At 36.1% G+C, this 23,603-nt stretch overlaps 1 protein-coding gene across 5 annotated transcripts in view; it reads right to left on the bottom strand.

Annotated features, from left to right (window-relative positions):
- The window catches only part of LOC103707294 (nuclear cap-binding protein subunit 1-like), a 38,075-nt gene extending 15,487 nt beyond the window's left edge, over window positions 1-22,588 (bottom strand). For 4 of the 5 annotated variants that reach the window (XM_039132774.1, XM_039132775.1, XM_039132776.1 and 1 more), the window contains exons 1-9: window positions 22,439-22,588; window positions 21,274-21,333; window positions 19,780-19,836; window positions 16,484-16,555; window positions 16,045-16,107; window positions 10,034-10,210; window positions 7,555-7,680; window positions 4,267-4,333; window positions 370-569 (exon numbers count right to left, since the gene is read on the bottom strand). In XM_039132774.1, coding sequence (XP_038988702.1) covers window positions 370-569; window positions 4,267-4,333; window positions 7,555-7,680; window positions 10,034-10,210; window positions 16,045-16,107; window positions 16,484-16,555; window positions 19,780-19,836; window positions 21,274-21,333; window positions 22,439-22,522 — 906 coding nt within the window. In that variant the 5' untranslated portion in view covers window positions 22,523-22,588. Of the gene's footprint in view, window positions 1-369; window positions 570-4,266; window positions 4,334-7,554; window positions 7,681-10,033; window positions 10,211-15,596; window positions 15,659-16,044; window positions 16,108-16,483; window positions 16,556-19,779; window positions 19,837-21,273; window positions 21,334-22,438 lie in introns of those variants that run through there. The other variant, XM_026804737.2, reaches the window with a different exon arrangement.
- Between the last annotated feature and the right edge of the window lie 1,015 nt (window positions 22,589-23,603).

The following is a 23,603-nucleotide window of genomic DNA, read 5'->3' as shown; positions in this document are numbered from 1 at the left end:
ACTTTACTGCCTACAATTCCCTATAAATTTATATAACAAGAATCAACTTAAATATAGCAAATATCAGAAAACTAATAATTATCTTTTAAAAAAGGTGTCAGAGAACTCCTGTCTCAGATCACATGTTAAAGTGATATCTTCAGCCATAACAGACAACTACTATGAAAATATGGTAGTGAAAGATGAATGCAGCAGCAAATACCCATAATCTTACCTTACTTAGCCAATTTATACTTTGACTACACTTGACACAGAAGAATCTAAAGCACTGAAAACATAAACTACTATGGTTTTTCATTTAAGAAAAATTTTGCACCAATCCAATACGAGCAGAAGTCAGCGAAACATTCATAAATCCTAGAAAGCTACCTCAGCTTTTTCTGAAGAAAATATGTTAAGCCTGCGAAGCCTCTGAGGATACTTCAACTGGACTTGATGTTTTTCTCTCCCTCTAGAGAATGCAGTAAGTAAAGTTGATGGTTCAGGTAGCTCAGGGCAACTGATAGGCGAAAGACTGTGAGATTTTCCAGTCACCAATTGTGCTTCGAAAGACAAGTGAGGTCTTGAAACTGGAAGAAAATATGATGGAACTTATATTAGTAACAAACAAATCTATGACCAAAAAAAATATCATTTGTATGCAGACTGGAAGGAAAAAACATATAAATGAGACATATCTTCACTTATAGGTTATACTGCCATCACGATAAACAAGAAGTCCTCAAAGAACATAGCAAAGACAAAGAAAAAAGAGAAGAGAAAGCCGCATAAACAATTAAATAAGTATAATGGATATAAATTAAGCCAAAAATTCAATAACCTAATCTGTATAAATATAAAGGCTATGAAAATTAACGTCAACCTTCACAATAATGCTGAAAAATCAGGATTTGGCCCCCAATACTTCTGTTTGTACATAGGCACATCACCCTTCACCTCTAAACAGGCACTAATTCTGATCTTTTATGTTTTGTACATAAGCGCAAGACCTTAAAAACACTAAACAGGCATTAAACATGACCTTTTAGGTTTCTTATGAGGTGTGAGGTATGTTTAGCATTTTTAACAATATAAACCCACATTCCGGCAGATGCATAGCTCATGCTGAAGATCTGTAGTCACCCACCCATCTATCTCCCTGTATGCTAGTGCGATTGTGTGCATACAGACATATACACACAAATGTATTTATATATATGTGTGTGTGTGTGTGTGTATATATATGTGTGTGTGTGTGTGTATATATATATGTGTGTGTGTATATATATATGTGTGTATATATATATATGTGTGTGTGTGTGTATATATATATATAGAGAGAGAGAGAGAGCAGACTAATATGTGGTGCCCACACAACAAAACCTAATAAAGTCGGTCCGGACCAAATGATCAGGGGTCTGGCCCGATGATTTGTGCACATGGATGTAATCAACTATCTCTAAACTGCTTATTGTGAAAAAAAAATCATCTGATTTGGAAATTCTTAGCCTATGCACCGTCTATATATCTAGTGGTAAGAAATGAACAGTTTAAAAATTATGAAACATTGCATGTTTTTTACTACTGGATGCACATGCTAAGAAGCTCCAAATGACATCATTTTTTGATAGTAAGCAATTTGGAGATTGTCGATCACATTCAACAACTTAGATCATTGGTGTCAGGCCCTCGATTGTCCAGTCAAGATAGACTTTATTAGTGTTGTTGCATGAGAGCCCACATATTAGCTCTATTATAAATATATCTATATATATATGTGTATGTCTGTATATATGTACATATGTATATACAACTAGGAATGGAAATTTGCCCCTACTGTTGCTTCACTGTGTTAGCACAGTATTCCAACAACTCCATTGCAGTTGATACCTTCTCTCTCAGTGTATCTTTTAAGTTGGCATTTCCTATAGGATTGATCTTCACCTGACCGACCCCACATCACTTCCCATTCCTTGAACATTCGAATTTCTTTTTTTATTTGAAACCATCAACTTCAGCAATATTTTATCCATTTCATGTCCTATTCTGATAATAGGTGTTATTACTCTCAATAATATCCTTTTTCCTTCAATATATTTATCCTTCACTTTGAGATCACCGTAAGCATTTTCCATCAGTCATTGCCACTTTATTCTCAAGTCAGCTTTTGCATTATATGGGGTATCTCTGCTCCAGATATGGCTTTACAATCATGATGATGCTCTCTAGGCTTTACATTATTCATACAGCATCATCATACTTTTCCTTCATGTTGATGATACAGTAATTGCTGGTAATGTTCAGACATCAAGAAGCTAGAACAATTGGGGCTTGGAAACAAAGAGAAGCTTGTCTGATAAGCACCTAGGAAGCATATGTGTACCAAGTAATATCAAATACAACATACATCAAACTAATTACTCACTTGTCTGATAGTTGTTACATTTCCCCTAACTGATTTTGAAGTTGCATATTGTATACCAAAACCACATGAGATATTGATGCCCAAACAAAAACTTGGACATTATTGGTCGTAGCAAATGATTGTTTATGAAAGAATGGGTTAGAACTTAGAAACATTAAAAATCCTATGTAATTGCAAGAGAAAAACTCTAAAGTAGGTAGAAAGTTTCTAAAAGAGCATTTCCGAGCATAACCATCTCTAAATACCATATTTAATGCCAACATATAATTAAGAATATTGAGCCACTTCACCATACTTATCTTACATTTGCCTCCTCAAGGGTACATAGTGTCATAGCATGAACATGCCATACATTTGTCATGCAAGAGGTAAGCCACTCCATAATCCTACTTACTATCAAAAAATCCAAATGTTGTTATTTACTTAGGTTGTTTGGATGCCGAATAGCTAACAATCCCGTGAATAACTTTAACCATTGATAGTCACTCCCTAAATAGCCAACCGGTGAATAACTTGATTCAGTATTTGGTTCGTGCTTCCATAAATAGTGGGATAATGGCGTGGAAAAAGTGAAAAAGTAGAAAGCAAGATTTGTCGTACCAATTATATTGTAAGATACCAGTATGGTACCAAGATTCGATTCAATATAAGAGCCAAACCGGTCTATACAGCTTTGAATCATGCAGAACCACAGAGTATCAACCCATACCATCCGATTTCGAGCGGTACCTTAGCCAGGAGTGAGAAAAGGTATTGGAAGCTTTTCTTGGTAGTTGGTACAAGATACATACCATACCATACCGAACGTACCATACCTAACTGGCAACCTACAGGTACGGTTCATGGTCCCGATTTTGCAGACATTGATAGAAAGTGAGAGAGAGCTTTGGGTAGTCAAAGTTATTTCACCCTTCCCTGGAAATAACTTTCACTAGGTTAGGTACCTTTTTCTTGCATTGACTGAATAAGTTTATTCACCACTTTTTGAGTGGTGTTTGGCTGGTTAGCTGGATAACTTTATACCATCCGCCCTCTAACCAGCATCCAAAAATAGCCTTAGCCATCTCCCAATCAAATAAAGTACATATCATTCATATGGTCTCACTGAATTCACTGTATGGCTCATTATTGTGTTCTCCAATATGATGAAGAGGCCATCATGATGCCCTTGTCTTCTCTTCCACATTCTAGCCAATAGTTTTGGACCCATATCAGCCCCAGTTGCGCAGGCAATACTACAGATTGATGACTGACTATTTGGCTTCTATGGCTTTACTGTCTACAAGAGAAATAAGAGAGAGGGCCTCTACTTATCTAGCGTAAGTTCATGTCTCGCATCATGACAAGGTTGTTCGCTTCATGGCTTCATCTTCCACCTAATCATTCCCTTGGCACTTTTTTCCCTACATTTAAGTGATTCTTAAAAGAGAGTAAAATTCTTTCGATATAATTGCAAAGAATGGCTTATTAACTAATAAAGTATTAAGCTCCCAAGGTTGTGAGCATGGAATATTTAAAATTCCAATACTATAGATACAAGGTTGATTTTGCAAAGCTCGATATTTTTCACCTTCCAATGTCCTTATCACTATCCAACATATTAGCATGTATTACCTAACAAAAGTTATCACTGCATCAATACACATTTTAGCTTGAATATAGTGGAATATTTGTTGTTTGCAATCACAAGCAAACCCTATAAATGAGCCCATTCAAACAATATTAACTAGTAGACTAATATAACTATTAGACAGACAATCAGTAGCTTCTTACTCATAGCATAATAAAATGAAGCATTTTAACATAAAATAAGTTGTTAAATTTAAGATGACGTACAGAGAAGGAAGAACAAAAGCACATACCACTATCGGTTTTCCATCCATTGTTCGAAAGAACTTGTATACGATCCCATAAATCTTCTACGAAATCCTGAATAGATAAATAAATAGCATGATGATAAAACAATCATAGTGTTATTTGTACTTATATAATGAGATAGATGCTGGCATTTCTATGTATTTAAAAATAAAATTAATATAATGTTCTACTATTCAGGATATAACTTGATGTAAGAGATGTGCTCCTCTTTGGTCTACTATATATCAAAATATCATCAAAATAAACAACCACAAAGTGGCCAATACAAACTTGTAATATATGAGTCGTGAAGCATATAAATATGCTAGGGGCATTAGAAAGCCAAAAGGCATGACCAACCACTCATAGAGGCCAACCTTGGTCTTAAAAGCCGTTTTTCATTCATCTCCTACCCTTATAATACGGATTTTACAATAGCCACTCTTCAAATCTATCCTTGAAAAGATAGTAAAACCACCCATAACATCCAAAATATCATCAAGATGAGGAATAGGAAACCGATACTTGACAGTAATCTTGTTAACAGCTCGGCTATCAACAAACATATGCCAAGAACCATCCTTCTTTGGTGTGAGCAAAGCAGGAACAGCCCATGGACTCAAACTTTTGAGAATACATCCCTAGACAGCAGCTCTTCTCTTGTCTTTTTGAGTTCGGTATGCTCACTTGGATTCATGCGATAGATGGAAAGGTTAGGCAATTGAAACCCTGGGATAAGATCTATAGCATGCTTAATATTATACAAAGGAGAGAGTTAATTACACAGCCCTTCAGGTGCTACATCAGAAAACTCGGACAGCAATTTAGTCACTTCTGGAGGCATATTTGATTTATAAACAACAGCTATTTCTTTCACTTCTCAAGCTACTACACAAATAACACATGATTTTTTGTTCTCAGGAACTTGGCTAGGATAGTGAGGTGCATCTTCTTATTTTCAACAACAATGGACTTTGGCTCACCAGATTTCTTCTTTTCAGTAACCTTGGAACTTGGCTCCTTAATTTCTCCATCTGAGCTATAGTCAAAGGTTTCAAAACATAAATAGACCTAACAATATGACCCATGAACCATATGATAGCCCATGTCCAGAAAATCTGGGAAATACTCCTCACTCTAAAAACTTAAAAAAACGTTAATAAAATTGAACCAGCATTATAGTACTGCTGAGTTATGATTCTATTTAATAACGAATTGATCGTAAGCAAGGTCACAAGAGGGCCCCACATCATCCAACATCTTCCAAGTCAAGCTTGAGTTAGAACCAGCCTTAGGATGCCTTTTATAGGTCTCCAGTGGTGGGTTAAACTCATTGTTTGAAAAGTCCAACTCTATCAATTTCTAAAAGCTGCAAAGAAAGAATTTGATAAGTATCCAATTGCCTTATGCAATTCTGATTTCGGATAGATATCTGAAATAGATTGTAGAAGTTGTTCGCCAGTATGCACAAGAATGCAGTGCTTGAAAACACCATTCAGAGATATATTCATGTCTACATGCTTTATCAATTGTGCAAAATGTGGAAGATCTTGAACCATGCTCCAGCATGAAAAGGACAGAATGATCACAGATCTGAAACCACGTAGCTTCACAACAATTTGTAGTAGCTATACAATATGCTAGATGTGCTAGAATGATGCGTGCAAAGTACATGATGTTTCAATAGTCCTCTGTTTGTGACTGGGTCGTTGTATACCTATCTATCTGAGCAAGCTTTATTATAACACCTTCACCATTCATACCTATTATTTCGGAATATTTTTCCCATTGGGTTTCAAAGTAGCAAGATCTGATTCAAAAATTTCACCCAAATCAAAAATTCAAAAATTTTAGAGTAGAGTATTTTTTACAGTAGCATGATCACTATAACTAACCCATGAAGATCGCCACCATAGAACTCGAAAGCTAAACCTACTTGTTGAACATTACATTTTGATTTTGCCTTTCTAAAAGAAACATCGGCTCTCACAATTCCATCTCCATCTACCAAAACTACTGGAAATGTTTTTTTAAAAAAAGTAGGCATATGCGACATATAAACCCCGCGCCCTTCTTCTTCATCTACAAACACAAGGTGTCCTAACCATCCAATAGCTACTCCATCCCTGTTGTGCATTGAGCCTGCTCTAAATAATTCCCCTTTTGCGGACTATTACCAATGTAGTCATGTTCCCATAAAAAGCCACATTTGTTGTCACTACTGATGCTTCCAATCCATTGAGTACAATTTCCATCTATTAAATGTTACACCTTCCATTCTCTATCCTAACCCTTCAAACAAAATATAAACTTATATCTTACCAAGCACTCCCTAAAAAAACATAAACCCATATGTTACATGCAATCCCTCAATCATACGTGCACAATGTAACATTTTCTTTCTTCTTTTTTTTTTTGCTTTTCCTCCACTTTGTATTGAGCTGGTGCTACTCATAAGTTTCCTCTCATGCAAGCATCCCTGGATCCATAGTTCTTAAGCTCCTCAACATTCTCATGGATCCAATCTCTATCATACTTATCTTAGGCGCCCCAAACTCTTTACTACACGACTGTTTGATAGGATTGACCAAACAACACTGAAGGAAATTTTAATGTCTCATGATTTGTTTCATGTTGAAGGCCAAAGCTTTTTTTAATTACAACACCTCAAAAACATCTCCCCATTTCATCAACCAATTTAATTATATCAAATATCTTAAATTCTCAATCTCTTCTAATCAAGATCCGTTGTACCGGTACCGGTCGGCGTACAGGTGGCCGGCCGGACCGGTACGGTACCGGTCCGGTCCGGTACGTACCGGCCGGTACGCGGTGGTTTCAAAAACCACAGCGCGAGGCGCTGTGGTTCTAAAAAAAAAATCGTACCGGTAGAGGGTACCGGCCGGTAGAGGCCGGTACCGAGCGGAACCGGACGGTACCGGTCGGTACGGGCTCCGTACCGGCCGGTTCGGCTAAAAAACCGAAAAATACCGGCTTTCTTGTGGTTCCGGTACCGGCCGGTCCGAACCGGTACGTACCGGCCATTCCATGCTTCTAATGAACATTAGGAATCCATTAAAATAATGTTGATCTAATCAACTTTAAAGACAGCTAAATATTTTCTTATGTATTATTTAATTAGTTACACAATGTAAATTCAAAAATGCATCACAGCAGACTTAATATTATAATAATTTGAAAAAATAATAATAACTACATTGAAGCAACCTCATGGATTAGATTGGAGAAAGAATCAATAACTCACAATTATATATTGATGGACAAAGTTGTACCTTTTCCTCGAGAAATTTGTCCTCATCTGAATCAAACACTGTGAAACCAATGTCTTGAGAGTGCCTTCTGATACTTAAATAAGATTGTACACCAACCATAACTCTCTCAAACTCGTCAGGAACTTGCTACAATACAAAATTCAATGGTCATTTTCTAATATATGATAACACTTTATGAACATTTTTAGGATATAATATTGTCAATACAAAAAGATATAGAGCAAAGCTATAAATATTCGATATCTTTCTTACATAATTGCAAATAAAAAATAATTTAGTAACAAGACAATAGATGGTTGCATGTATCGCATAAACAATGGTTTCAGAAGCAAAAAATCTGCTATATGAAAAACTGAAAGATATTTCTAGGAACAAATTTCACTCAAAAAAATCCAGGAAGTTACTCCACAGCAACTTCTAGTGCAATCAAGTTTATGAAGCATGTGTCAACAACTTGTAAGGGCAAATTTCTCTACAAATGCATAGATATTCCAAACTAACTGTAGCTTGGATGACGTTCCAACTACTCAACAATTCCTTTAAAATGCAATTTTCTAAAAATATTCCGCGACTAACATGAAATTGGTGACTGAAGATACTTCAAGCGAGCTAATGAATACAACAGTATTGGAGTATGTACAACATATAGACAACTACCGCCACATCAGTAATACCTTATTTTCTTTTACCCTCTGGTCATTAACTCATCATCATGTTGACAAAGTTATCACTGATTAAACTTTTTTAGATGTTATGAGTATCCAAAAAATAAACAAAGAAAATCAACAAAAAGAAAAAGGAAAAACAAAAAAACACATCATGGAGTAAAGTAGAAAGTCTGAAGATTCAACATGGTAGAATTTCTCAAAAATATGAAAGGTATTACCGTACATGATAGTTCCCCCTCTCCATATATCCGTTGGCCAAGTTACTTAAGCACTATGGAGTATACAATACTTTCAAGATCAAAATGGAGTAACACTTGCGACACAGTGGGAAAAGGAAGAGGGTTGATTTGATCAACGAGGTTACACTTCAAAGATCAACACACAAATAGAAGTAAACTAGATTGAAAAACACTTCTTTTGGTGAATAAAATTCTCATGAAAAGAATTTTTGAATTTTATTAATATCTCAAAAGGTTGTCACATATAATGTATTAGATGCATATATAGGACAGGATCTCCTAACTCTAATTCAGGCATTAAACCCGATATATGATCTCTTGTGATGCTTGGCATGGTCTTGATGGTCATAGTACCTGTTGGCTGCACCTTATGCTGCATCAACTTGTCTTAAGCTTTCTTTGAACAAAGAATAAGAAAGGTTTCTAGAACTCCCATCCTGATCACATTCTCTTATTTGAGAGATAATTTTAGGCATTACAGCAGCTCAACTTAGGAAATTATATAAAGAGAGGCATGGAGCTCGAAGTAAACTTTTTTAATGTGTCCATCCTCAAATGAACAAGCATCCATATAGTCATGCCTCAAGAAAGGTAGCAAGCTCAGGATACCCCAAACAATACAAGAGAAAATTATCTTTGCATCACTATGCTACTTCAAATCCATGATGCTAAATTATTTAAAGAAGAAAACCTTATAAGACAAATTTACAGAATTGCAATGTTTAGACATCTGCAGAGCACTACTATCTACAGTCATGCATTGCAAATGGGGCTAGAGCTGGGGACATGTGATGCACATGATCAAAGCATGGATAGCTGTCACAGTATTAGGCATGTGCAATGCATGTGAAAGGAAGCATGGACGGTTGTGTTCCCCATATATAGCTTGGTAAAAATACACAAAATTAGAGTATCAATGGAGGGATTGGTTAGAGGCAGATCTTTTCCTTAGATAGAGATTCCACACTCAAGATAAAAGCTCTTACTTACAAGCCACAGGCATGGCATAAGAGAGAGAACAAGGGAGGATGAGGGTCCAGGAACAAACCCTTTCTTACAGATTATAAGATTTCAAGAAGTCATATGTAGAATAATACTATATCTTTACCACAACAGAATAGAAATGCCACTTAAAATGAATTGGGAGCACCAATAACAGAAAAATGGCTAACTGGAAGGGCAACTTTAACAATATGACATTGAAGCTAGCTATAAGTCACAAAGGACCATTTTCATGTGCAAAATATGAAAGGTACTCCCCATCTTAACCCCATAATACAGTTTTAATGGTTCAAGAATCTCATTTAACCATGTAAGAGCACAGGCAACATCATAACTTATCACAAAAGAGAGAAATTATGGACAGATAAATTAAACTGAGATACATATAATACTTGTACCAATCATGCAGTTCCAGAACATTGCAACACATTTACCAAAAAACTAGTTCAAAAGGTAATCAAAAGACATAAAATTTGAAAGTTTAAATATAGTGTTATTAAGGTTAAAAAAGGGCACTACTTCAAGAATTTATGCTGAACCAAAACATTCCATGCACAAAATAAATATTACCTCAATCAGTTCAGCACCTCCCCATGGAAGACAAGACAAAATACAAGTGATGTAAAAGTCAGCACGCGATTGCCAGGAAGGATTTCCAGCCTCCTCATCTACTATGATTGCAGCAGATGACAACAGTGTCTCAAAGACCTCAACAATTGAACTAGGCAAGATAACTTTGCTGCACATCTATGCTCCAAAAATAAAATAAGTGGTCACAATAGAATCCAAAAAGAAACCAAAGAATTTACCAAAATAATTTCCACCTTAAGCAAACTAAAACAATAAATGCACAACAAGAGGACACCAGATAGCTCACATGCAGAAAGACAAAAAAATAAGAAAAACCAATAAAGATCCATAATTCAATCAAGTCAGTCAAATGTTACCAATACACTGTATACAAATGGCAGTTGGGTTTGGAAATTATCACACGAAAAAGGTTGGTATAAAGTAAGGTCCGCCGAACCGGGCCGAACGGCCCCGTTTGGCCCGTACCGAGCCGACCTGATGGGGGGTCCAGGTCAGTTCACCTCTTTTTTGTTTTGGAACCGGCTCCAAACCGGCCGGAATTGGTTCCGAACCGATAGGAACCAGCTGGAACTGGTCACGAACCGCCCGGACTTGGTTCAAACCGGCTGCTTTCATGCAAAACCAGTGCAAACCGTCCGGTTCGCATCGAGTCAGACCGGTTCCAAACCGGCCCCCTCCCCCGTCTCCTTTATTTTGTTTTAAAGGCTATTTAAGAAGGCTCGAGAAGTTTCTTGGGCCTTCCCAACCTATCCGAATACTCCCCCTTCTTCGCAGCGAAAAATACACTGATTCAGCATGATTAAAGGAGGATCCAACCCTAAGTAAGGTATATTTTTCGCTCCCCAACCTCATTTCCTCTTTCTTTTTTGGACGGCAAAAAATACCTTGAAATTTGCAAAATAAGAGGAGATCATGCCAAAATTTTTGATTTTGGCTTGATTTTATAATATGTTGTAGATCTATGAATGATTTTAGGATACTTCATGTGAATTCTTGTAGCATGCAACATCTCACTAATCATTTTACGTTTTGTATCACTTTAAAACAACAAGATGCATCATTTAGGTTATGTCATGATCATAGAAATATCAAAAAAACATCAAATTATACTTAAAATCATTGAAAAAGTTGAAAAAAATTGATTACTAATTAAAAAAACTTGAAAAAAATAAAAAAATAGGCATGCCAGTTCGGAACCAGCACGCCCAAGCGTACCGTGTGTCGGTACAATACCGTACCAACTCGCCCGCCAACCGATACGGGTCCCAGTATTGGTTTGGCGGACCTTGGTATAAAGAAAGAAGATTAAAAATGATATATAAGAAGTAAAGAAGTTTTTATATGTGATTGATTTCAGAAGCAAACAGGCCAGTGAACCAGTAAAGTTGCGCATCCGACATTTTTTTCCCCAGTCAGCAGCAGGTTCAATTTATTTAACTAGGTTAAATTACAAGATTTTGCATTAATATAGCATTATAAATATATTAAGCAATCAAGTTTTATATTATAAATATATTAAGTTGCTCGTCTAGTTTTTATATGAGTGATTTCAAAACCAGACAGGCTATTGAACCAATTTAGTTGCTCATCCAGCTATTTTTCCCTAATCAACAACAGGTTCATCCTATTGAACTGAGTTAACTTACAAGATTTTGCATGAATATAATATTGTAAATATATTAAGCAATCAATAACCATGCAAAAAAGTCAGTTAAGCAAAATAGTAAAAAATAAATATAATTAAATTTAAGAATTTAATTAAAGAACAAAATAATGGCATGGTCGTATCCATGGTCTGCCGAATCGGGCCACGTCGATCTGGTGCGAAATCGGATCGGTTCGCTTATTATTTCGGTTCCGATCTCGAACCGGGCCGAAACCGGTCCCAAACTGACCGAAACTGGACGAAAAATGTCCGAATCGGCCGGTTCAGTTCCAACTTGGTGGGAACCGGCTGGTTCGCACCGAGTCAACCCAATTCTGAACCGAACCCCCAATACGTACTATAGGTTCAAAACCGGTTCAGAATAAGGTTGAAAATGATAGCCTGTATGGCAGAAATAGCAGACCTATAGTACGTATTGTCTACCATATTCGATGGGATGTAGCTGAAGTGGAACTAAGATCCAATAGCTCGCCACATATTCTTCTTCTTATCCTTCTTCAGCATTGAGTCAACTCTTTGCTGCTTAGAATCTTCGTTGGAGAAGCATGTAGATCTAATTCATAGATTGCTGCACCTGATGAAATCTTTCTAGAAGACTTCTTTTTGCTGCCAAAAGCTTCCAGCATAGAAGCAATCTGGCCACCGCCTCTGCTGATGGCCTTCCTGAACGAGGTCCTTCTGAACTTTGGATCTACCTTGCTGCTCACAGAACCAGAGCTCGACTCATAATACGAGGGCCCAAATCGAGCCCTATGCCTAGCCACCTCATCCTGGTGCCACTGATCTGTGCCTCCTCGTTATCTAAAGCGGACGCCTCCTTTGACTCTTTGAAGTGATAGAAAGATAGCTCTGCCACTCGGCAGCTACCACTGCCCTCTTCTTGGCAACACGCTCCTTCACCGCTCTAAAATCAGCAAAATGCTTCTTCATCGGCTACCAAACCTTCTGTGGATATTTCAGGCACATAGATACGTCGAAATAACCACCAGCTAAGTGCCGCTTCAACCTGGTTACCCCTCCTTCCATAAACTCTGTGTTGCACCGGTTGCACTTTCAATGATGCCGACCCGAGAGCATTTGCCAATGATTCCAGCCAATGTCACGCTCTGGCTTTTTTTTTCTTGATGGTTCTATTTCTGCAGGTTTATCAAGTACGCTAATTTATCAATTATTTAAATATAGTAAAATTTCGTTACAACGAAGATAATTATTTTATCTCAAAAAATATATCTGATTTATCTAAAACATAATACTAATTTTTTATATTTTTATTTATTTATTTATATATTTTTATATTTTTAAATTTAAAAATATGTATAAATTTTATAAATTCAGAAAAATATGGTTTTTAGGTCAAAAATTACTTCTAAATTATGTAATACGTATTAATAATTTTTTATAATTTTTAAAATTATTTATATATTTTAAATTATTTTTTAAATTTAAAATTTTTTTAATATTTATTTTTAAAAAAATAATTTCAGCTTAGATCCATGTAGAACCCAACAACAAATGCTACATATTTTTCTAGATCCTTGGGCATGCATCGAAGGCTACTTATTTATCAATTTTTTTAAAATTTAGGCCTAGGCCATTGTAAGCATGATTGCATTGAAACTTGAATGAATGGATACCAAATTTTTATGAAGTAGGTTGTATGCCTCTAAATACATTTCTGATTTTGCAGTATTTTTTAATTATTATTTTTTTATTTTTTAATCTGAAAGTATATTTCTAATTTTTACAAATTATATATAATCCCAAAATTAAAAATTTTTATGTCATCATGTAGATCGTCTATAGATCAACAACATATCATAAAATCAAACCCAAATCAAAAATTTTGGCCTGATCTCCCCTTATTTTGCAATTTTTAAGCTATTTTTTCAAGCCCTCCAAAAAAATTGAGGGAATGAGATAGGGAAGAGAAAACACACCTTATTTAGGCTTGGATCTTCCTTCTGAACTACTGAATTGGCAAGTTTTTGAGTGATTGAGAAGGAGGAGTGGCGGAAATCTCTCCGCCGCTTTCAATTGTAGTTGGAAAGACCTTCTTGGGCCGTCCCAACTGCAATTAAAGCATCAGACAAGTTACAATTGGTGGCCCGATTCACACCGAGTTTGAACTAAACCGGCCGATTCCGAGCACTTCGGACCTTTTTCGGTCGGTTCTGGTCGATTTGGAACCAGTTTCGGCCGATTCGGTACTGGTTTCAGCTAGTTCAGCCGTCCCGAAAATAATAAGCGAACCAATCCGATTTCGCACCAGGTCGATTTGGCCCGGTTCGGCGGACCATGGATACAGCCATGCTATTATTTTGTTCTTTAATTAAACTATTTAATTTAATTATAATTATTTTTTATTGTTTTGCTTCTCTAATTTTTTTGCATGGTTATTGATTGCTTAATATATTTAAAATATTATATTCATGCAAAATCTTGTAAGTTAACTCAGTTCAATAGGATGAACCTACTGTTGATTAGGGAAAAAACAGCTGGATGAGCAACTATACTGGTTCAATGGCCTGTCTGGTTTTGAAATCACTCTTATATAATAACTAGACGAGCAACTTAATATATTTATAATATAAAACTTGATTGCTTAATATATTTATAATATTATATTAATATAAAATCTTGTAATTTAACCCAGTTAAATAGGATGAACCTACTGTTGATTGAGGAAAAAAAAGTTGGATGGGCAACTTTATTGGTTCACTGGCCTATCTGCTTCTAAAATCAATCTTATATAAAAACTTCTTTACTTCTTATATTTCATCTTCATTCTCCTATCTCTATACCAAAAAAATGAGGGAATGAGATAGCCAAGAGAAAGCACACCTTAATTAGGCTTCAATCTTCCTTCTGAACTGCTTGATCGGTGTAATTTTGAGTTGTTGGGAAGGGGAACCGGCGAAAACCTCTCCACCGCTTTCACATGTTGTTGGGAAGGCCTTCTCCCTTCCCAACAACAAATAACCTCTTTATGCAACTCAAAAAAGGGGGCCGGTTCAGAACCGGGACGACTCAGTATGAACCGACCGGTTCCCATCGAGTTTGGACGAAATAGGCCGGTTCCAGCAGGTCCGGGCCCGGAACCGAAAAATAAAAAAGAATCGACTCAATTTCGCACCGAGTCGGCTCGGTACTGCAAAAATCGGGCCGAACTCGGTACTGCCTGAACCAGGCGGTTCGGCCCGATTTGACACACCTTGACCCAATCAAATCATGTCTGTAGAGACCCCATGAGTTAAAGTGGATATTTTTGCTCTTATATACCAACTTCAATTTCCATAATGACAAGTAAAAAATTGGTAGATAAGAATTAAAAAAATCCACTTTAACTCCTATGGTCTCCACAGACATGATATGGTTGGGTACTAATTTGCGTGTGAATATCACATGAACTCAATCCATAAAGTTTTAGGGAAATATCAGGTTGAAAAATTCAAGATGGTTCCATATATGAACCAGCGGATCTTATAATTGTTCCAAAAGTTTAGATATAGAAACCCTTGTGTGCACGCCTATCTACCTTTCTACATCTATCCATCTATCTAAAGACATACATGCATGCATATACAGGCGTGCATGCAAGAATACATGCACAGACGTGCACGCACACATGTATGTATGTACATATACATATGTATCTCTATATATATCTAACCAGACATACAAATATACATATATACACACATGTATATGTATGTATGTCTATGTTATAAATGTATGCCTGCAAGAATGCATGTACATAAATATGTATGTGATGATGCATGTATATGTATATGGTTCCAGTCGAACTAACTAGTACAGCAGGTAACATCAACATACATTTGTGCTGTACCTAGTCTATCAGTAAGGAATTGACATTACCAAGTAACTGCTAATTGAAAGGGGGAAAAAACTTGGATCACTTCAAACACGACATCCTACCCCTGTCAGCAACAAAAGTTTTCTATTTACACAGACATCCATATAGTAAATTCTGAAAAAATGAAAACAAAAAAATGAAACTAAAACTAGCAGATGAACATCCATTGCAATAGAGAGCCTAGCAGTAGCAAAAAGACATCATAACAATAATAACCAACTGAGCAAAGGCAAACATTCTAATTTAATATACATTAACAAACACAATGATAATCTGGACACAATGTAGTATGATGCTTCTTACAGAAAAAACAAGTTACAGAGAGCGGCCAATGCATCATGATGCTCAAGGGGTGGGGGGACAAGGGGAAGGAATACTGCAGGCAATCAGCATGGGCATAATAACGGTAAAATACCAAAACAGATAATCAGCTTGCTGAGGACAACCTACCAGCCCTGTGAGCAACCGCAACAATAAACGAATCCTGTTACAATTTCCCAAATATATTGCATCCTGAAAATATTAGCAGACAAAATTGCAAGTTTCAAAGTTGATATATTGCTATTTTTTTCTAAGAAGAACTGAAATAACAACATATTGCAATGAGATAAGCTGTGATTATGCTGCTTCATATTATTGATAATGCATATCATAATGCAGCACTTGTATATTACTCAATCTGAGATATTAAAACAAAAAAGTAAAAGCAGTATCTATGAAAATTACTCAATCAAGATGTGCAACATATGATTACACTGTGCACTGGTTTCAAATCTTTCTTTGCAGTTGATACTTTTTAACTGATTTTCTTCATAAAGCAATCATTGGAAAAAATGGAAACATACAATTAAATACAAAACGAAGAGATACCAAGAAGCTGCAAAGTTACCTGTAAGATAGAATGTGTGGTATCTACCACTCTCTTAGCAAAGTCCTCATTTTCTAAATTTATCAAACCAACCTGAAGGTAAAGAAATTAAAATTTGCAAATAAAACAAAATTTAGAAAGCTCTGTGACAAACATGGCACTTGCATAGATATAGAGCCATAAACAACAAGGTTTTTTTCACAAATGAAATTATAACATGTAATAGTTCCGAATCGAATCTCTTTGTACAAGAGGGTGAGCCTAAAGCTCTTTGTACAAGAGGGTGAGCCTTGGCGCAACGGTAAGGTTGCTGCATTGTGACCTACGTGTCCATGCATAGGGTAAGGCTGCATGCATCTAACCGTACCCAGATCCTGCAGTGGCGGGACCTTGTGCACTAGATCACCCTTTTAATAGCTCCTAAGACAGCTAAACCAAGCATTAACAAAAATGAGCAACGAATAGCTTCTGCAATATTCCAAATTGGAAACATATACACAGCCATCTGAAACACATTATGCCAACATGATGGTTGAAGGCGATCTAGTCTTCCAATACCATAGCAAATCATTGCAAAACACTATAGCATGCTCGACATGTATCAGCATGTATGCAACTTATGTATGTAAGTAGTTGGAACTCCCTGAATGCATATATTTCATTAAGGTAGACTGGATTCTGCACCTTTTTCCAGCCTCCTAAGCACGTTGACAACATAGGCTGCATTGTAAACTTACTAACTAAAAAGACAGCAATGGACTTCAATGAAAATCAATAAGCAACTGCTGTCCATAAATTTTAGTACTCACATTTCACATATTCTTAGAATTGGGTAGGACCCAAGTTCCACTGGGGATGTAGATGATGGTAATTGATTTGGCTTGCACAGTAATTTCCAAACTAAAGAAACAAAATGCAAGTACAAGAAAGAGGTGCACAAATGTTATGGTTTGAGAAGGCCAAGCAACTGGACAGCAATTAAAGAGCACCCTTAGGGTTCAAAACAAAACAAACATACTTAGCAGGCAAAGCAGGAAGAATATGACAGGCTAGCATCAGAGTACATGTATGAAATGGATGGTGAGAGAAGGCTCCATAATCAGAGCAAGCTTGCTACAGAACTGTCTTCAAGAAGGTAATTCGCTGCCAAGTGTGAGAGGAACCAAAAAAAGTTTTAAGACTAAACATTCCTTGAGAAATGCAACCAACACCTGGCTATAAATCAATAATAAAAACTAAACAAATTGCACAATTAAACAAATCTACCTGGGGGAAAATGAATCAAGAATAAATCCCAAATGCACAATTAAGATTAAGATCCCATTGTAAAATAATAATTGAGGTTTGGTAACTGATTGTTTTACATGTTAATTAAAGGACCATCAGAGGGGCACATTTCAGTGGAGCAAATCACTAATCTTACTTGCACAAAGGGACTGCTGAAATAACCTACTATTCAAAGAAGTAAGATGCAATAAGAATAACCTGGGCCACTTTCGAATTTGAATTAGCCTGATACTTAACATTTTTGCTATGTAACTCAAAAAGGAGATAGTCAATATAATGTTGGATTAGCACTCAATAATTTAATTATTGAGCTAGAAGAGTCCTGAACCAGCTTTTAATCCTCGTAAAAGGCCACATCTCCAGCACATACAGAGGTTAGCTTTGAGAATGTAAAGCCCAGCCAATACAGCAAGCTAGGAGCCTTAAGGAGCACTAAGGCAAGGTAGGAGCTACAAGAAGCATTGAAGGAAAAGGTCGAATAAACATTTAAAGGTTAAAATCATTAATCAACGAAAATTTGGTATTAGCAATAAGAATTAATTAATCTTAGTTCTAGTGCACCTATCATGTATAATAGTTGAATGATCAGCATATGAATTTTCCTTCCAACATCAAAGTCGAATAAATTTCTGTGATTTTACAGTTGTTGAGATTACTTGCTTTTAGATTCAAGGTTGGTTTGTACACTCCATTTCTTCTGGGATACTAAGCAGAATTCAATGCCCAGAGGGAGGGGGTTGTTTTTCTTCCCAGAGATTCATGTGATGAGCATGATCTTAGTACGCTAAGCAGGGTTCAAAGCCTAAAAAAAATTGCCTAGATGAAGGGATGGAATGCTTTCCCATTCTAACCAGTCTCAAGAACCATCTGCCTTCAAGCTTGTAGCTTGGTCTGTGAAGAAACAGAGCCCAACTAGTTTCAGAGACCACTATGAAAAGTAAATTGATGCTCATCTTGTCTGAAAGTTACATACTAAGAGATATCCAGTACTGGGGAACCCAGTTTCAAGTAGGCTTATTTGCCTGATCATCAAGTTTTCAATCTCATGTTATATATCCTGATGATGAAGACAACAATTGTCTATGGATAAGCCAAGACATGATTGTCCTACCTCAAAACGATTTCTTGTCATCAATAGGTGGCTCTATAATTGCTAGCACTCAATTTCAACCTTAAATCAGACCAACGTTGTTCGCTCCTGCAAAGTGCTTTCACATCATTAATGTCAATGCCTTCATTATGGCAGTTTTATTTGATCAAATATTATATAGGATCTGTGACAACTGGAACATTATACTATCATCTGTACCAACACCAAGTTGACAATCATTAACGATGAATGGACATCATGCCTGTTGGATTCAGAGCGTGCTTGTCTGGGCAGAGGGCAGATCTGTGTAACACATTTTCAAAGGTCCGTAACTATGGGGAAAAAGCTCAGATTTTGTTTAATATATCTCTTGGAATGTAAAGCATTCTCTTCTTTTGACTAAAAATTAATTTCTATGCATTGTCACAATTTTATTATTACAAGAATATGTAAAAGTAAAAAACCGAGGTCTCCAGTAAACCAAAAAAAACACGTCACAAGAAATTATAAATTTTTAGAAAGATTAACATAAAATTAGAGCATGTCATTAACCTAAAATATGTGTCCTTCAAAATGGCTGTAAATATCTTTGAAGATTGAATAAAGATCGGCTGGTTCATAGTTGATGAGTAATATTGAGTTTTATCACATGTTGCTGTATAATTCACTATTCGTTTTGAATGACAATAAGCTAGTAAGACTAGTTGTAACAATAAATTTCAAGAAATTCCTGACAATATTATTTTCCCTATCCAGGAACCCATACCAAGTGATTATGTCCAAATAAAAGAGGATCCCCTTTAAAGCATTAAGATCACAGTATGCTAAGTTTTCAACCTGGGAAGACATTCTTTGTTCTTTTTAATAATTAAAAGCATCTTTAAAGACATTATAGATCAATATCTAACTCTTTAGAAATAAAACCAAAATAATGCCATACCAGTACGCCATACAAAGGAATTTTGTGTGGTAGTTGTTCAGCACACTGCAGAAGGAGCTGTTTGAATCCAAAGGAACCACGTTAGTACTTCAAGTGTTAGCAAATCTCAGAATAAAGTGTTATTGGCACTAGTGCTATGATGCACATTAACATAAATATGAATACAGTTTCTGTAACAACGAAACTGAAGAGATAAAAAGCATAGGTTACAAGCAATTGTTATTAACGTCAAACCTTCTGGTAGATTTAAAGTAAGTCCATATTTGTCAAGAAATAATACTTTACAAAGACAAATATGGATGATCGTATTGAGAAAGATATCATACTGAGAATACACCATATCATACATTACAGTGGTGCCATAATTGTTCTCATTAATACTTTCTTCTCAATCTACTTCGCATAAATTTGACTACAAGCTGGTAGCATTAGAAAGAAGACAAATTCATATGGTACAACAAGCAATCCTTAAATGACAGTTGCAGAATTCAAGTGGCCAAGGGACCACATAGTTGGGAAGTCAGGTGCTTAGGCGGAGCATTGGTAAATTGTATTATACAAATAAAGAACTAATGAATTATAATCATAATATATAAAAATAACAACAAAATTAGAAAGAGGGCAGAAAGGTACTAAGATATAAATTAGAGAGGCACATTCACATTTATTTGATAACCAATTTAGAGTAACATGACATGTTAATGAAGAAAGCTTGCACAGATTTGAAAAAAAAAAAAAACTGATGACTACAAGCGAATGAAGAGGCATAGTAGAGGCATTTCCTAGTAAATTTAGCATGGCCTTCCAACATCTATAAACTATATTGTTTCACTACCCTAATTAGAGCTTGTGAGGAATCTAGAAAAAGTTTGCAATTTTAAAAACTTTGAGCAGTTTGCTTGCCAAGTGATCACCCAGAGAAACATATTTTTCTTTTGATGGGTGCTTCCTAGGAAATCTAGGCATGTAAATTAATCGTCCAATAGTCAACTAATTCCCTTTTTTTTATGAAAACTGATCCAATGGCTAATTCATTCATTTAGGCACTGCAAATAGGTCAGCATTTTTACTCTATGGCATGCATGGAGGGCACATGAAATACTTGAACAAATGATCAAAAAGATGATGATTTGGTGACAGAAAATGTTATTACTAAGCAAGTCGCAAGAATTAAGGACTGGTTATAAAGTTCAAAAGAATTGTTCCTTTAATGTAGTTGTATCATTCAAATTTCTGGAGTGTTCTAATATCTTAGGAGACACCCCAAGCAAAAGCCAAGAAGTTAAAAATTTACATCTAATAGATATTATTCGACCTTTTCACTGCAATTCCCTTTCTTATCATTACCTTCTCAAAGCAAGTACATATGTTTTTGTTAAAAAATTGTGTAGACATGTATATAGAAAGCAATGGACTTCAAAGTTCTGGAAAATTTACAAAATGATGTATTTTGGCCCTTTATGCATGCCCTTATGGTTAATCAATCAACATTACCTCAAAGATGTCATCTTTAGAATGCTCAAATTCTCGCCATATTACACCATAGCATGTTTCCTGTGATGCAACATGGTGACAGTCATGAACTTATTCAATGGATATAAGAACACAAGAGAAAAGGAGATTACAATATAGCTGATCATTGGATTACATTAACAGAAAATTTATATGACTGAGATATGTTACCGGAAGTGTGAAAGTTTCTTGGTTTTATGTTAGAATAAGATTAAATTATACTGTGAAACCCATATACAAAGGTCTCCAATCAAAATAACAATTAAACCCCTCCTATCTCTTTACCAACCAAGCCGACCACAACGAGAAGATTTTCAAGAAAATGAAACATAAATTTAACTAGAATACAATATAGCCAATCATTGGGTCAGATTAGCAGAGAATTTATATGACTGAGTTATGTTACCGGAAGTATGAAATTTTCTTGGTTTTACATTAGAGCAAGCATATGTAATATTAAGAGTTAGATAGCCCATTTGCAAAGGTTTTCAATCAACATAATAATTAAACCCATCCCATCTCTTCAATAACCAAGCCCGCCACAATGAGAAGATTTTCAAGAAAATAAAACATAAAATTAATTAGAATGAAAGTGAATTTACAATAAAATGTAGAAAACAATTACAACATGACAAATGAGCGAGAGCATTAGCGGTGGTGATGTCCGACACAACAGCCTTCGATGGAAACAACCTCAGCTGTGATGAATCCAAAAATAAAGAGCATGCTAAGAATCAATTATTCTTAAACAAAAGCTTCATGCATGGAAGACCTTTTCGGTTTGCTTAGAAAAAGAACAAGAAAAACAACTTTTACTACATTTTAGTTTATAGTATTTTAAAAACAAGAAGTCAGGATGAAATCTGGCAGCAAACCCTTCATTGCCACCGATTGTTCAGCTTGGTGCTCGAGATTATAAAAAAAAGAAGCAAATCTCTGTAATCTAGGGCTTACAAGAACTAGGACAGCAAGCTCCTGTGACCTAGGGCTTTCAAGAACCACGACAAGAACAGATTATCATAACAGCAAGTAGCAAACTACCGTAATCTAGGGTTTCCAAGAATTAGGGCAAGCAAAAGAATCAAACGAACGTTAAAATATAAAATTTCTAAAGAAAAGAGGCATAAGAGGACGAGGAAGCATTTACAATGTGTTCTTTGAGGTCGGTGGCGCCGCCATACTCCGGGCACTTTTCGCCGATCCTTAGCAGAAGCGTCCGCCAGCTACTCATCGCTTCCGGCGACGGGGGAGAGAGAGGGAGGGCCGAAGGTTTTGGAGGGGTTGAGAGAGAGAGAGAAAGAGAAGGCACCGGAGACATTTGGATACAGACAGAGTAGGGCTGCAAATGGGCTAAGGCCGCCCTGAAGCCCATCAGACCGGGGTTTAGGATGGGCCAGAAAGAGTCTCACGGGTTTGGGCTTAAATAGAAGCTCATTTATTTTTCGGCCATGCTTGGGTATTTCATTGGTCCGGCCCGGGATCCACTTAGACCTGAGCCCAAATAAGACCCGAAATGATGCCTAAATTCAGGCCCGAATTCTATCCTAAATTAATTTGTTTCTGTTTATTGTAATTTAAAAAAATAATGAGAAAGTAAAAGATAAATTAAAATGAGTTTAGCTGAAAATAATTTATCATGTATCATTTACTTGTGTTATAGGACAGCGCCCAATGTTTGGTTAGCTCATTTATTTAGGAAGCAATATTCCAAAATATTAATCTTTGGTTGGGTTCAGGCCAAACTTATTCTTGGCCTAATTGGATTCGGGTCGAGCCCAAGCCTAGGCTTGAACCTAGATTTTCTAAAAAAATTTGAATCTAAGCATGGTTCGAAGCCCGAAAATTATTCAAGCTATATTCTGGTAGGGGCATGGCCCGAGCTCGGCCTACTTCCAGCCCTAAGATAGAGGGTTAAACGGAGGAAATACGAATCTTAGGAAGTACATACGACTGCACCCGTATGGATGGGTTTAGCTTGAATTTGTATAAAATCAGACCCAGATTACGAGATCCTAGGGATAATTGAGGTTCACCCCCAAATTTACTGTTATATCACATTCTATGTCAACTGGTTAAAAAAAATGATTCCCAATCTTTTATTTTAATAATTATTTTATATTAATTATGTATAGATATTCATTCAAATCTAATTACAAGCACTGCAATCGGCTTGTGATCAACTTTTATGAATCTGTGCTACAGTATCTCTTAGTCTTTATCGAGCTATAGAACGAGTTCGCTCTGACACTATTTATAACAAAGATGTTACCTAAATGTAAAATGTTAAATGTGCAATGCTTAAATACAAGATG

The sequence above is a fragment of the Phoenix dactylifera genome, chromosome 13 (assembly GCF_009389715.1).
Source record: "Phoenix dactylifera cultivar Barhee BC4 chromosome 13, palm_55x_up_171113_PBpolish2nd_filt_p, whole genome shotgun sequence".
Lineage (NCBI taxonomy): Eukaryota > Viridiplantae > Streptophyta > Magnoliopsida > Arecales > Arecaceae > Phoenix > Phoenix dactylifera.
Note: the sequence above shows the minus strand (reverse complement) of the source record. Positions and strands in the feature narration are given on the sequence as shown.